This window comes from Oncorhynchus gorbuscha, linkage group LG13 (genome assembly GCF_021184085.1).
Source record: "Oncorhynchus gorbuscha isolate QuinsamMale2020 ecotype Even-year linkage group LG13, OgorEven_v1.0, whole genome shotgun sequence".
In the NCBI taxonomy this organism is placed as follows: Eukaryota; Metazoa; Chordata; class Actinopteri; order Salmoniformes; family Salmonidae; genus Oncorhynchus; species Oncorhynchus gorbuscha.
Window position 1 is genome coordinate 42346961 of NC_060185.1, and position 15804 is coordinate 42362764.

Consider the following 15804-nt stretch of genomic DNA (forward strand, 5'->3'; position numbering starts at 1 on the left):
ATCTCGTCACAGCATCTCTGTGCATTTCAATTGCCATCAATAAAATGCAATTGTGTTCATTGTCTATAACTTATGCCTGGCCATATCATAACCCCACCGCCACCATGGGGCACTCTGTTCACAACATTGACATCATGGGGTGGCAGCGTAGCCTAGTGGTTAGAGCGTTGGACTAGTAACCGAAAGGTTGCGAGTTCAAACCCCCGAGCTGACAGGGTACAAATCTGTCGTTCTGCCCCTGAAGAGGCAGTTAACCCACTGTTCCCAGGCCGTCATTGAAAATAAGAATGTGTTCTTAACTGACTTACCAGGTTAAATATATATATATTTTTTTTAATCAGCCCACAAGACACCATACACGCTGTCTGCCATCTGCTGGTACAGTTGAAACCGGGATTCATCCCGTTTAGAGCACACTTCTACAGTGTGTCAGTGGCCATCGAAGGTGAGAATTTAACCACTGAAGTCGGTTACGATGCCAAAATTCTGTCAGGTCAGATGCCCACAGATGAGGGCTCCCGAGTGGCGATGTGTTCTAAGGCACTGCATCTCAGTGCTAGAGGCATCACTACAGACCCTGGTTTGATTCCAGGCTGTATCACAACTGGCCGTGATTGGGAGTCCCATAGGGCGGCGCACAATTGACCCAGCGTCGTCTGGGTTTGGCCAGGGTAGGCCATCATTGTAAATAAGAATTTATTCTTAACTTGTCTTGCCTAGTTAAATTAAAAGATGAGATTCCCTGAGATGGTTTCTGACAGTTTGTGCAGAAACTCTTCCATTGTGAAAACCCAGTTTCATCAGCCGTCCAGGTGGCTAGTCTCAGACAGGTGAAGAAGCTGGATGTGTCGGTCCCGGGGGCCAAGATGGACATACTGCCAAATTCTCTAAAATGTCTTTTGAGATGGCTTACGGTAGAGAAATGAAAATTAAATTCTCTAGGAACAGCTCTGGTGGATATTCCTGCCGTCAGCATTCCAATTGCACGCTCCATTGGATATCGCCAACTTCCACTAATGATATAACATGTAGGGAGAACCCTAATTAATTTTGCATAATTAAACCAACAAGTCAAAGTTCCAGGGGTCAAGTAAGCGATGGCTGTGGCATTGTGTTGTGTGACAAAACTCCACATTTTAGAGTGGTCTTTTACTGTCACCAGCACAAGGTTCACCTGTGTAATGATCATGCTGTTTAATAAGCTTCTTGATATGCCACACCTGTCAGGTAGATGGATTCTCTTATTAAATAGAAATGCTCACGAACAGGATGTAAACAAATTTGTGCTCAAAATTTGAGACAAATAAGCTTTGTATGCATATGGAACATTTCTGGGATATTTTATAACAGCTCATGAAACACTTTACATTTTTTTGTTCAGTATATCTCAATCTCAAACATAATTCAATATATGGAGATTGTAGGTATAAAATCAAGACTTCTCTCAAATCTGTATGGAAGATTGGGGGCAAGGGGATGGTCAGTTGCCAAGGCCGATAATAACCATCATAACCAATGTGAAGAAAAACACATGACCTCACTGTAGCGGGGCACGTTACTGCGCAAGTGCATTCTTGCACGGGTTGTCTGACAGAACAGCGAATAGGTCTGTTGCCTAGTGAAGAATTTGAAATCCAGTAAAATAAGTAATCAAAATAAGAAATACTTTAAGATTGAATACGGTTCGCCCATGATTTATTTCTGTAAATTGAGCGGACACTGATAAATTAATCGCGGAACTGTTTGGGGATAAAGGTAATCGCACGGACGCCATTGTTTACTTGAGCAAGCTCGTTGGATAACGTTGTTTCTAGCTAGCTAGCTACATTGTCTCTGGTTAATTTGAGTATGGCACTAGCGATAAAATTGTTAGCAACACAGTATAGTAAGGAAGAAGCATTGTCAGTGAGATAGTGAGCAACGGGCTATTGTCGTCTACCAATATTTAACTAAAACAGCGAGTGCAGAAATGGTGCATATTCATTACGCCGATTCTGTTGCAAAACGTTTCGTAAACGGAAGCCAATTGTACGAAACGGGGCGGGACCTACCTGAATTTGTCCAATATGAACTCTCGTTTAGCTGTTAGCTTCCGTTTGGTTCTTAAACTGATTCCGTAATGAATACACCCCTGACTAGCTCGTTTTCTTGCTTGTATTTATAGCTGACGTTAGCCAGCTAGGTTATTTATATTAGTAGCTAGCTTCATACTCTCAAGCACAGGTCAATTTTCCTATGTATACTTTTCAACCAACTTTAGCTAGTTAATTGGTTCACGGTGTCTCCCTCTTTCCTCCAGGTGGGGAGATGTCATACCACTCGTCTTCTCGCAGCTCTTCTCGTAACACCGATTGCAAGGTCTATGTTGGCGACTTAGGCAATGGTGCTGCCAAGGGTGAGCTAGAGCGGGCGTTCAGTTACTATGGCCCTTTACGCACGGTTTGGGTGGCCAGGAACCCCCCAGGTTTTGCATTTGTGGAGTATGAGGATGCCCGTGATGCAGAGGACGCAGTTAAAGGCATGGATGGAAAGTGAGTAACTTTATATTTATCTGCACATTTCACAGCCCATAATGTTGTCACATCAGTTTATATATATTTTGGTTGAAGTGGTGTTTTCAGTTTTGGGATATTAATTGTGATTCAGGCATTACTCTTGCAGACTTTGCCCAGTATTACACAATATTTTCTTTCTTACCCTGTTATCACTAAACTCTGCCCTCTTTCCCTACCTCAGGGTGCTGTGCGGCTCTCGGATCCGTGTGGAGCTGTCCACTGGCATGTCACGGAAGACCAAACATGGCCGCCCCAGCCGCCGCCACTTTGACCCTCAAGACCGCTGCTACCAGTGTGGGGACAGGGGCCACTATGCCTACGACTGCTACCGTTTCAGCAAGAGGGGAGGAGGTCGTCGGAGCAGGTATTCTACTTGCCCAATGTCTGCTTCTGATATACTACCAGTAGCAATCATAATTCTGCCTAAGGCAGGTGATGTAGTTTTCCCCTTATGCAACATTGTTCTTATTACTTCAAAGTATCATTTGGTGTGAGAAAAATGGAACTGTATTATGTCGAGAAAAACTATGACACACAGACAAAATTTGCTCACCTGGTTGGATTCATCTCTACTGCTGAGGGGCAATGCTGTCCTCTTTGTTACACTACTGTGGTTACATATGAGAGCAGGGGTTCTTAAACCTTTTCAGCTCGAGACCCAAATGCGAAATTGACTCCTCCCGTGACCCAAATCGTCCTCCAATCCAAATTAAGTAGAAATGGTGTGTGGTTATAAGATGTATTCTCATAACTCCTGACCAACCTTTCGCAGAAAAATCCTGTGTTAGAGACATCAAAGCCTGTTTCTTGTATTCCAGATCACGCTCTCGCTCCCGGTCTCGTTCCGTCTCCAGGTCACGTGGCAGCCGCTATCGATCCCGCTCCCGCAGCAATGACCGGTAAGTCAACAGGGTTTCTCCTCCTACCTCCTGCTTTTCTACTGTCATTCAAACCTCTCCCTGTGGTGATACTGGTCTCTCTTCTACAAAACAGCAGCAGGCACCGCTCCCCATCTTATCCCAAACGTAGGAAGAGGTAAGAGTCTACGGGTAATTTTGCATGCTGATGACGTTTCTTTTTTTCTTTTTTATTGGTTTCATAGGAAGTATAGTTTAATTAGCATTCTGGGCAAACCTGTTTGATTATACCTTTTGTTCCTGCAAATATATTCATATGATTGTTTTAATTTATCTATTGGCTTCAAAACATGTAATTTTCTTGAAACACTTCACCCTTCCATAATAGGTCTGGTTCCCCTGTGCGGTCAAAGTCCAGGACCTCTGTTAGGAGGTAAGCCATTTTGGAATAACAGTTGCACAATACTTTCCTTTGAAAGCTGACCTGTCTCTTGATCCCATCTAGGTTGGTGCCAGCGCTTGAGCCCCCATGTTTTTTTTGTGTTACAGTCGTTCCCGTTCTCGGTCAGGGTCCCGGGCCAGAGGGCATTCTGCGTCTCGCTCTCGCTCCAGATCCCGCTCTCCCAGCCATAAGAGGAATAGGTAAGATTTCTTCCTCGTCAACCCATACCTTCAAAGCTGTTACTGCACTGTGTAAATGCCATGACTTAGCCCATATTGTACAATACTGCTAATTATACTTAATTTGGAATATTGTTTTGCAAATGTGCTGGAAGCCTCCCTTCTCCCCCCACCTATTTAAATCATAAAATCACATTTTTCAAAGATGAGTCCACACATTCACTCAGCTTAAGTATACTGCCATCTGTTAGACAGGGCTAGGTGTGATCAGGTAAGTCGTGGGTAGCTGCCCCCTCAACCTCAGACCAGCCTCCACCCGAAGTCTGCTGAGTCGACCTTCCAGAACGCACAGAGCGACAACTCATCAGAGAGATGGCTGCTGCAGGAGATGGGGCCAGGGATGGGGAGTGAAAATAAATAGTCAGGGACTCTAATGCACCCCAAGCTAGAGTGAGGAACACTGCCCCACCCCCAAACCCCCACCCCTCTTTATCTTTTACAAATACCTGATTTTAATGTTCTTTTCTCTTGGAGGTCCCTCTCCTAGAATGACCAGGCCAGACCTTGATTAGCTTCAGAGAGTCGCACACAGAGCTGATGAGCCTATACTCCGAGACAGAGGGGCTGTTTGGGTGACGGCTGGGGGGAGCGGGGCTCTTCTCTTTTCTCTTCTCCCTCAGATCCAGCCTCAATTTGATTAGCTTCAGAGGGCGAGAGAACCTCAAAAACCCAAAAGAGAAATCTGTCGTGATCAGACTCCAGTGACCAATCGCATCAGGCCTTTTTTTAAAGAGAGAGTGTGGGGAGTCGACTGACTGCACAAGCACTTACCAGGGTCATCCCTTGCGGTGTTAACGTCCTCCCGGAGGGTGACAAGGGCTGACAAGAAATCAGCCTACACCACGCTGGTTAAAGAGGTCGTCCGACGCACGTTTTGACGAGACACATCCATCCTACACGCGCACACACAGTTGTTCCACCCACCCCACTCCCTCCCAGAACCCACGCACCACAGACCTGAACGCTGAGCCGAGTTCAGTCGACCAGTTAAGGCCCCCTCCCTACAGAGCCCGGCCTCTTGCTTAGCTTCTGAGAGGGTGAGAAAGGAGAGCTGACGAGAGATCAGACTTCAAGACCCTCCGAGTGTGTCTTCGAGTTCTAGCATCCGTCGCTTCTCTGTACATGTTGTTTCTGCCACTGTCTCCAAAGGTAACGAAAACCCAAGAGTCAATGTCATTCATGATCAGAACGCAGACGTATAGTCTGATACTCCCTAACATACTGTACACTAACATTCAACTATACAGAGCATGCACTGTCAGAATCCACAGGTGTATGTGTGTGTGTGTTTCTGTCTGGGTGGGTGTATGAGTGTTTTAGTATTTGGAATACATTAAATATTATCCTGGGTGTAGTGATAGTGTTTTATTTTTTAGGGAGCATGTAGCTGATTTACTTACCTTGATGGTGGCTTGTGCTTATACTGTATATTAGGTCAACCTATTTTAATGTTTGCGCTGTTCCCTTTGGTTTTAAGTAACTGTCTGCACATAGTTTACCATATCAAGGTAGGATTCTAAAGACTTGGGCCTTTGCCATTTATTTGGTCAGTATTTGTTTTGGGTGCCATTTGTAAAGTTCTGGTCTTTTGTCTATTTGTGTGAAAATGCAAGGGAGGATTTTAGCACCTCAAACCCCCTTTAAAACATCCTAGTCTCTCAACACTCAGCTCCTCCATTTACTTGACCTCTGGAACTTTCACTTGTTGGCTTAATTATGCTAAATTAATTAGGGTTCTCCCTACATGTTATATCATTTGTGGAAGTTGGTGATATCCAATGAAGCTGTAATGTGTTGTATTTATAAAGTATGAAAGTGACTTGACCAAGGCAAACTGGTTGTAGTGGGACAGAGTTCATTATGGGCCAGCAGTGTTGGAGCTGTGATTGGTTCTGAGATGGGTTAGTTATTGAGAGGACATGCTGGGACAAGATGGGTGCCGGGCTAGTTATTGAGTGGACATGCTGGGACAAGATGGGTGCCGGGCTAGTTATTGAGAGGACATGCTGGGACAAGATGGGTGCCGGGCTAGTTATTGAGAGGACATGCTGGGATAAGATTGGTGCCGGGCTAGTTATTGAGTGGACATGCTGTGTCTGCCCTGTACTTACACCTCTCTCTGTCTGTTTCAGTCGTTCCAGATCTCCAAGCGAGAAAAAAAGCCCCACCCCAGGCGACGATTGATTTGAAGACTAAACTCGTTCCCATCCCCCTCCAACCAACTGGCTTTAGCCTTGCAGCTATTTGTTTTTGTTCCCTGCATTGATTAGAATCTACCCCTTCATTTTCTGATGCTGTGTAATTACTCTACAGGATTAGCTTTATATCTAACCCTGCATGCCTTACATGATGTCACATTCCTAAAATGTCTCTCCTGTATGTCAAATTTTTTAAATTTAGCAAAACAGTTCAAATATCTAATTTCAGAAGTGGGATTTGTGAACCAGAACTTTGTATTTGTTCTTATTTCCTATACTATATTCAGTGTGGCATTGTGTTCAAGAGCTGTAACAGATGTACTTGAAGTTTTGCTTTCCCTGGCTTATGACAGTAGCAGATTTTGGAATAAATCTCGACACGTTAATTCAGTGTTTTTGTTTTACACGTTGAGAACATATACAGAATGTTTCTTACATGGAGATGTTTTATTGTGAAAAGGGAAATTACATGATATACATCCCATCTACAATGGTTTGGAGTCAATTTGCTTTCATTTTCAAACTTATGCCCCAACTTATCACGTTTGGAAGATTTGTTGACATGTGGCCAACACCGTCATTCATGGTTATTTACTTATAGCCCATTGTCAAGATGGGACTCTCAATCATGGCCTGATGTGATACAGCCTGGATTCGAACCAGGAACTGCAGTGACGCCTCTTGCATTGAGATGCATTGCCTGGTGCATGTCATCTTGGCTCTCCTTTCAACCTTACTAATTACAATCCATTATCAAAAACATGAAACTACCTAGATCACTCACCTGAACTGAAATTGTATTGACTGTCGAAATAAAATGGTTAATCTTGTTTACTTTATTTTTACAGATAAGTACTCAATACAGTAGTAGTGGGTTGATCTCTGACAAGAAGATATTCAGAAGGCTTGTTTTGTGCAATTTAACTGGTCGTAGGTTGATGAATACATAATTGACGTGCCTTTTAGGCCAATTGTAAACCGTAGCGGACACTTCAAGGCGGGCCCATATGTGTGACTGTTCACGACTTTCCCGTCCATTTCACACCGTCACCGCTACCAACCTTTTTAACTGGGACAACATGGCTATGGCAGGCCGTTATTACGAAGGCGGCAGGGCAACGAAAAGACTAAAAACCAACGACGGAATGGCAACGGTAAATAATTAATGATGATATAATCTGCGTTAACAATTAAATTAATTTAAACGCATGAATTTAAATGTAATCTTTAGTTGTAAAAAAAACAATTTCAGACTCATGACGCGGCGTTACGAAAATGGATTGCACCCAGTAGCGTTAGCCCGCTCTCCCGTGTTCCACGATGTTAAACAAAACCACAAGTATTTTTCTTGTAGAATAACTTTCAGTCTATTTTATGTTTAGCTTAAATTATTTCCAGTAAACATGCAGCTATATAGCTTGTTGAAACTGCCTAGCTAGTTCGGTTAATATTTTTTCCAACCATTGTCTAGCTAACGCTAGCTAGCCTTTTTTTCTTTTAAATGAATGGGAGTGTTCAATGCAGGCCACGCCATATCTTGTGCTAGCGTAACGTTATTGCTTTGTTCTAGCCTTGTGGCTTCGTTTTGCCAGGCTCGAACCAACGAACACGAGTCGGTGTTAACTTCGTCTCGGGCCTAACTCCCGTGCCAATGTATCCAACAAACACCGACGTCTCGGGCATAATCACTTAAATAAACTGATCTAGAGTCATTATTGGCAGGTTCATTGATTTAGCCGGTAACTAACGTTAGCTAGCGAGCGAATTAATTCGCTACTTCTCGAATATGCATAACCTTCTGAGACCACGTTCTCGTAATATTACGGATAACAAAATACATTTCCTCATTAATATTCCCCGAATGTTTTGCTGACTAGTTACCCCTATTTCATGACATGTTGGTAGGTAGTTAATATTTCCAGCCAGACTAAATTCAAGTCCATGGTGAAGGAAGTTTGATTAACTCCAGCAATGGAGTTCAGTAGAAAGCAGGCTACGTCGATTCGCCAAGGTCAATACTTCAAACCATTTAAATTGAAACGCATACCATGTACCAATGTTTGAACTCTGTGGTTGCATGCCTTTGTTTGCCGAAATCCATACATTTTAATAAAACATCAAATACAACCACTGGTTTTCGTTGCGATTCAATTGGCACATGCGCAAACAGTCGGTGGTTGTATTTGTTTAACGTTTATTGGGAGTGGATTTCAGCAAACAAAGGCACCTAACTGCAGAGGACACAATGTAAGCGTTTCATAGTTTACAGTTTCGAAGTATTGACCATGGACGAATTGATGTACTCTTGTGTTGAATTACACAACGTTTGGTATCTGCTCAACTCCATTGGTGGAGTTCATAAACGTATTTTACCATGTAGTTGAGGTTCTTCAGCTTGCCTCCTGCTATGAGTTGACCAGGAAACATGAGTTTATTGCTTGAATTTAGTTTACCCATTATTTTTTTTACAGGAAGGCTATGATGACCCACATAAGACCCTTCCCTCTCCAGTTGTGCATGTGAGGGGTTTGGTGGATGGCATTACAGAAGCTGACCTTGTGGAGGCCCTGCAGGAGTTTGGAGCTATTAGGTGATGAATATGCACATTAATTGACCATCTGCTTTAAAAATAAATACAAAAATTCTCTCATGACAACTGAGAAATGGCTCAAGCTAAAGCAGACTGGTACCCTGACTACTTCGCTTACAATGCACATATTTCATGGTCCAATTTTGCTCCACGCAAAAACACAATCCAACCATTTTATAGTTAGCCATTACTGGTTTAACATTACCCATCTTTGCCTTTGCAGAGCTTATGTTCTAACACTTCTATAAGACTTGATTCAACTCATGTTCCAGATGAGTAGCTGTAATCCAAGCTGAAACAAAAGCCTGCTCACCCAGAAGCAATCCAGAGGAGCAAAGCAAATAAATAAACTTTGTTATGCATCCTTTATTAATATAACCTTTTTGTTTGCAGCTATGTGGTTGTTATGCCCAAGAAGCGTCAGGCCTTGGTTGAGTATGAGGATTTGAATGGGTCTTGCACTGCTGTGACTTATGCGAATGACAACCAGATCTACATTTCTGGGCACCCAGCCTTTGTCAACTACTCCACCAGCCAGAAGATCTCCCGGCCAGGCGACCCGGACGATTCTAGAAGTGTTAACAATGTGCTACTTCTCACCATCATGAACCCAATCTACCCCGTTACCACGGTAAAGTGCTGACCACCTTTACCCAACCTGTTGATTCTGTTGTGCTGTGTACTTCAATATGATTTCTGATCATTTGAATGACTTATGTATACAGGATGTCCTCTACACTGTCTGCAATAACTGCGGCCCTGTCCAGAGGATTGTTATCTTTCGGAAGAATGGTGTTCAGGCCATGGTGGAATATCCTTTGCTGCAAAATACATTTTTCAAAATGACTTATTTTGTGAATCATTTGAATGCCCGCAGGTAAGCCTTGGTGAAACTAAGACTGCTGGAATTTTAAGTTGACATACTGTTTACATAACAAATCAGGAAACCAGCAGTCTGGAACATGTCATTTGTTTGTAGCACATGCTGTGTGTGATTAACCAGATGTATTTTTACTAGCACAGAGAGACTTGTAAACAAGGGCATGTGCAATAAGCTCCGGAATTACTAGAACGTGTTATGGTGTCTGTGCGACGTACTGTTCTCAGAACTAGTCTGCATGACCTTTCCTTGACTCTCAACACATTTGATTCAGTGCAGAGTGCACAGAGGGCGAAGGCCTCCCTCAATGGGGCAGACATCTACTCTGGTTGCTGCACACTCAAGATCGAATATGCCAAGGTAGAGGAACATGCACATTCATAGCCACGAACAGCATCTAGTGTTCTATGATATGGACTTGAAAAAATGCTTTGCTTTGGAATTAATTTGTATATTCTCCCACAGCCAACTCGTCTCAATGTGTTCAAGAATGACCAGGACACTTGGGACTACACCAACCCCAACCTGAGTGGTCAAGGTAACGTACACAGCCATCTGTGGTCCTTGCTGACACTACCAGCACCCTTACTGCCACTGTGGGGGATGGAAGGGGGGTTGGATGGTAGACCTTCAGGGGTAATGCCACTGAGCACAGGAAATGCTCCTTTAACCAGATCAATGTTCACAGGGCTGGGTTGGTATCTTTCTCTCCAGCTGTTATATTGGTTTAGCAAATTACAGTTAACTCTTACATGGGGCTCCATTTCAGTGGCATTATGACTGAAGTGCTGGTGTGGTCTTCTGGTGATGCACCGTCTGTCACACAGCCAAACACGCTAGGGATGCAAGGAGCAGCTGAATGGCCAGATATTCTTCACTAGAGACTGCAGTTGTTGCTCAAGGCTTATAGTTGCGCACCTAATATAAAACCGGATGCGCCCTTGCTTGGAACACCCCGAAGTAAACTCCTTAACCTCAACCCAGTGCTATCAGATCTAAAGATGTGTGGTCACTAAGTGTACCAACTCAAAGTCCTGCAGCTTTTCTAGTTTGGCGACAACTGACTCGTAGTAAAAACTACCTGACGACAGTCATTTGTTCCTCATTAAATGTGAGATAAGGAAGCGTTCTAGGATGTTGCTCATAAATCTCGCCACTGATCCATTAAGCTCTTACTTTCTTGTCTGAATACCTGCTTGATGGCGCCTCGGCAAAGTAACGCTAGGCGGTGTGCCTGTGTAACAAATATATTGATTGCTCTGTTTTTGCCATGGCAATCAATCTGATGCACTGCCCATGGATACATCAAGTTGTAAGACTAGACAGTCTGAGCAAAAGTACCTTCCTGTTTACCCACTTGAGTCTCTTGTGAAGCTTGCTCTACCAACAGCCAATTGCTCCTTTCATTCCCAGTGTACTCGTCAATGTATAGATCTGTACATCTATACAGGCTACTTTAAGCATTGAACATAAACAGCCACTCTAGCTTCTCGTCGGAACACGTTGGAGCAACACATTTCCATATATGCATCGGAGACACATTGTTGCCGTCATCAACACTACTCCCAACACTACTCCTGCCGTCAACACTACTCTCAACACCACTTCAACCTCCACCGCTCCTACTTCAATAAGGACACATCCACTTTCTGTACCAAACAGAAGGAACACTTAGGAAATTGGGGATGGATAGACTGCAAGACCATGGCAGCAGACATGCTTTGATAAACTGACATTCCCCCCCCCCCCCCCAATCCATCTCCTTCGTGCCGCAACAACATAGCTCCAAAGTCACGAAGACATCCCCTATACCTTTTCTATGGCATGACACATTTTCCATGGGGAGTTTTGGTTGCTGGTACATTGGCACTAAGCTGTGCCTTCCACACCCTCCCAATTTTGAGACCCCAGCAAGACATGCCTGACACATTGAAACATGCCATCACCCAGACCTCACCTGCAAGTCATCACCTTACTGTTGACACGGAAGCTTTTTGACTGATATACATCCACAGGAGACCCACCTTATAAAGACAACATCCAGGGACCCGTAGTGACGCGCATGTTCACACAAACACAAAACAGATGAACCATACTGATACAAACCAGTTGCTCAAGACTACACAGTCCTGTCCTGTTCTCTGTACCTGCCTGCCTTTGGTGGTGCAGGTGGTTTTGCTCTCTTGTGCCCTGCTCCTGATGTTTAACACATCAAACACTACTCAAAACCCTCCGCTCCTGTTGCTGCACTGACTCCATAGATGATTCGCACCGTCACTGTCAGGCTGTAGCCAGTCACATGGGAAGGAATAACAACAGACAACTGATGAAGACACTACAGACATGAACAAGCATACGCACATTCAGACAGACTACATTTTTCTCCTCATATATGCATACCTCATGGAGTCGGGTGTTCTGTTTTGCCTCTTTCCCCCCCTCCTTTCCTCCCTATACTGTTTTTGCAACATGCATCCCTGTTTAGTTTCCATCTTTTTCTGAATGCAGCTCTCTTGTGGAAATTTGACCTTTTTAGTTCCTGTGTAACACCTTCCATGTGACGCAGGTCTGGCAATTTGCGCCTAATGAGGACCCAGGTCTGATATGTTCCAAATGGCTGCTTTGCGGCCTGCCATTGGCAAGGGGTGTGTTCGATAAGGCACTTGGAGTGGATCACCAACCACAATGGAAATTGCCACAAAAAGGCCAGAAATCCAACCAAAGGTGGAAATGTTCTTCCAAAGGGGAGTGGAGTAAAAGATGAAAAGGATTTAAATGAAAACGGAGAGAAGTAATGGACCAACTGCCAAATAACAGCAAATGTCTCCAGCCTCAATCTTTGTCCTTCAATATATCCATGCTGTAAGTAAACTGATCCCCAGTTTGTTACACAACACACATTCCCATTTCTTACACTCGGGATGTCTTCAAAAAGATTGTCCTCAAAGTTGTTGTTTCTTTTTTTGTTTTTTTTGTATTTGTATGGCATTCTACTCCCTCTGTTTCCAGTGCCACCATATTTCAAAGGTGGCCTTGTAGTGCATTCCCTGTGGGTATTTTGTCCACCGTTGAAGACGTGTCTGAATAAAGCTGGTGTTTGGGTGGCTCTCCACTAGGAGGCTATATGTATTCTTTTCACTTTTCGAGACTTGTAGACAGATTTGAAATGTGACGCTTTCTTGTTTAACCTAGTTACAATATGAAGATAATGGACTGTGAATGTATTGAAATAGTTTACATTGTAGAATGTTGAAGCAGTCAAATTTGTCTAATGCGCCAGTGATGTTTTTCTTAATTTCTCAACTATCCATGTGTAGGTGAGTGTGTTTAATCTGGCCTGAATTTAATGTGTATGAGATGTGTACCTGTACAGATGCAGAAGCTGATGGCAATGGGAGCAATGCTGGAGGTGTGTTTGCAAACTTACGTTGGCTTCATTCTCACCCACCTCATTCTCCCTTCTACCATATGCTAACAGATTTCAATTGGAGGATGTAGCTAGCTTTCAGGATTCTTAGCGTTTAATTCATTCTTAGCTGTTGTAAAGACAGTTTGTTTACACAGAACTCAAGAAAAAAAAAATCACCTTTGGCATCTGAATACCATGACTGAACCAGTAGATATACAGTACTATGTAGATTTTATTTTTTGGTCTTGTTGGTGTTGTTAATATTCAGTAGTTATTTTACACTTAGTGTGCTTTCTCTAGATGTGTTTTTCTTGTGTGCTATCCTTAATTCTAATTGAACATCCGCTACTGTGCTGCATTGTAATGTCTCCTGTTTCTTGCCAATTTATCTATTGCTCTTCTCTCTTCCCCTCTTTTTCTGCCTCCTGCCTTTATCACCTCTCAGAAGATGGGAGTGCCAACCCCAACAAGCGTGTGAGGGCACCGGCTCTGCTGGGAGACCACCCTCCAGAGTACGGTAAGGCTCTTAGGCCCAGGGGGGAGACACGTGCTGGCCTTTAGTGCTCTCCTCACACTAAATTCACCTGCGAGGTGCAGATGGTGGGTTAAAAATGGGTACCCCACAGTGGCAGCGAAGTGGTGCGGCGTAGTCAATTTTCTTAGCTCATCTGGTAATGGAATGTGCCACCCTTTTATCAAAACCAGATGTTTTTACACATTGTGAGGTTAACCTCTTTCTTTGGACATCTATCCTTTGTTCCAATCAAGCCATGTTCCCTGTATGATATTGTGGTCCCTTGTGTTTCTAGCGGGTGGTTACCATGGATATGATGAAAGCGGCTATGGCCCCCCACCACCCCCACATTACAGCGAGGGCCGTCGCATGGGTCCTCCCATGAGGGGACGAGGGGGGGCACACAGCTACGGCGGGGGACCTGGCTACGGGCCCCCCCCTCCACCCCCTGGCGAGTACAGTGCACACGCAGACTCCCCTGTAGTCATGGTCTACGGTTTGGAGCCTGCCAAGATGAACGCCGACAAAGTGTTTAATGTTTTCTGTCTCTATGGCAATGTGGAGCGGGTAAGTGTGGAGGGAAAGGTGGCAAGCCATTGCAGTTATTTCAATAAGATGCTGCTGCTATTGAGTTAACCTGTGCATCTGGTCCCCTACCTCAGGTGAAGTTTATGAAGAGTAAGCCAGGAGCAGCCATGGTGGAGATGGGAGACTGTTACGCTGTAGACCGGGCCATCACTCACCTCAACAACAACTTCCTTTTTGGACAGAAGCTCAGCGTCTGGTAAGATGTTTATCGGAAACGCCTGTTCATTCAGTGCCTTTTCATTTAAAGTTGGTGCTTAATCTTATTCGCTGCCTCTTGCCATAATAAGTGACTGTTCTGTGAGGCTTGTGCAAGTTCAGTCTAATGCTCTTTTCCCTTTGCAGTGTGTCCAAACAGCAGGCCATCATGCCTGGTCAGTCTTACGAGCTGGAGGACGGCAGCACCAGCTTCAAGGACTTCCACGGCTCCCGCAACAACCGCTTCACCTCCCCAGAGCAGGCTGCCAAGAACCGCATTCAGCACCCAAGCAATGTCTTGCACTTCTTCAACGCCCAGCCAGACTCATCCGTTGAGATTTTCACTCAGGTGAGTCCCAAAGCACATCGGGAAACCACTTCATGTATGGAGCAGTGAAATAAAGACCAACATGCCTACAAAAGTAATCAAATGATTGTTTTCTTTTCAGATCTGTGAAGATGTTGGTGTCAAAGCCCCTGCAAATATCAAACTTTTCACAGGAAAGAGTAAGTGTACACTTGAGCTTCATTTTGGAACTACATACTCTTGTATGACTGACAGTGGTACTAAACTGAATTGGACTGTCTTATCAGGTGCAGGTCCAGGTGAGCGCAGCTCGTCAGGGCTGTTGGAGTGGGAGTCCATCAACGACGCCATGGAGGCCTTGTCCATGATAAACCACTACCAGATGAAGAACGCAAGTAAGTGTTTGAAATCGAAGCCTATATTAAAAAGATCACTGTTTTTATTCAAGTGGTGATGGCTATTTTTAGTTTTCTAACCCTTTCTGTCTTTCTCTTCAGCTGGCCCATACCCATACACCCTCAAGCTGTGCTTTTCTACCGCTCAGCATGCAACCTAAATGGCCTCCAGGATCATGGATAATGTTCCACAAACTGTCATCCCTACAGTCTTCACCCCTATTTTGACCTTGTGTGTTTTAGGCCGTTAGTGAGTTTGTCCGCAGTCATATCGATTTGTCTTAATTCTTTGATATTGAGCTCATAAAAGCAAGAACTGGTAAATCACAGATAATTTGAATTGTTTTTATGCCTGATGGATGAACAAGGAAAAGCTTTTGTATTGTTTCACATCTTTTATTACTCCCCCCCCCCCCCTCTTTTTTTTATTGCTGCTTACCATTTGTCTGTGTTTAGAGGAAGGAGAGTTTCTTTAGTTGTGAGAAATAAAACTCGATTTCAAGTAGTGCATCTTTTGTTACAGCCCTTAATAAATAAACCTCTTTATGCCAGTTAACAACTTTGTATTATCATTTCACTGAATAACCAACACAAATACGGTAATAATTATAATTGAATCTAGTATTTGTTCCGTT

At 43.8% G+C, this 15804-nt stretch overlaps 2 protein-coding genes across 5 annotated transcripts; both read left to right on the forward strand.

The window, feature by feature from the left end:
- Window positions 1-1544: 1544 nt before the first annotated feature.
- Window positions 1545-6779, forward strand: LOC123992941 (serine/arginine-rich splicing factor 7-like). Of its 2 annotated transcripts, none has more exons than XM_046294593.1 (8): window positions 1545-1755; window positions 2300-2531; window positions 2737-2919; window positions 3374-3454; window positions 3549-3590; window positions 3801-3845; window positions 3962-4054; window positions 4568-6779. In XM_046294593.1, the coding sequence occupies exons 2-8, from the start codon at window positions 2308-2310 to the stop codon at window positions 4578-4580; spliced, it is 681 nt and encodes a 226-aa protein (XP_046150549.1). In that variant the 5' UTR covers window positions 1545-1755; window positions 2300-2307; the 3' UTR covers window positions 4581-6779. The 2 variants fall into 2 exon arrangements, with proteins under 2 accessions (XP_046150549.1, XP_046150548.1); XM_046294592.1 differs by having other exon boundaries at window positions 1546-1755; window positions 6226-6779.
- A 515-nt stretch (window positions 6780-7294) lies between these two features.
- LOC123992926 (heterogeneous nuclear ribonucleoprotein L-like) lies at window positions 7295-15725 on the forward strand. Of its 3 annotated transcripts, none has more exons than XM_046294570.1 (14): window positions 7295-7445; window positions 8763-8881; window positions 9275-9512; window positions 9607-9692; window positions 10025-10121; window positions 10227-10299; window positions 13135-13170; window positions 13616-13687; window positions 13980-14251; window positions 14347-14468; window positions 14615-14816; window positions 14917-14974; window positions 15062-15169; window positions 15272-15725. In XM_046294570.1, the coding sequence occupies exons 1-14, from the start codon at window positions 7299-7301 to the stop codon at window positions 15328-15330; spliced, it is 1689 nt and encodes a 562-aa protein (XP_046150526.1). In that variant the 5' UTR covers window positions 7295-7298; the 3' UTR covers window positions 15331-15725. The 3 variants fall into 3 exon arrangements, with proteins under 3 accessions (XP_046150526.1, XP_046150527.1, XP_046150528.1); XM_046294571.1 differs by having other exon boundaries at window positions 13619-13687; XM_046294572.1 differs by lacking the exon at window positions 13135-13170.
- Window positions 15726-15804: the final 79 nt, after the last annotated feature.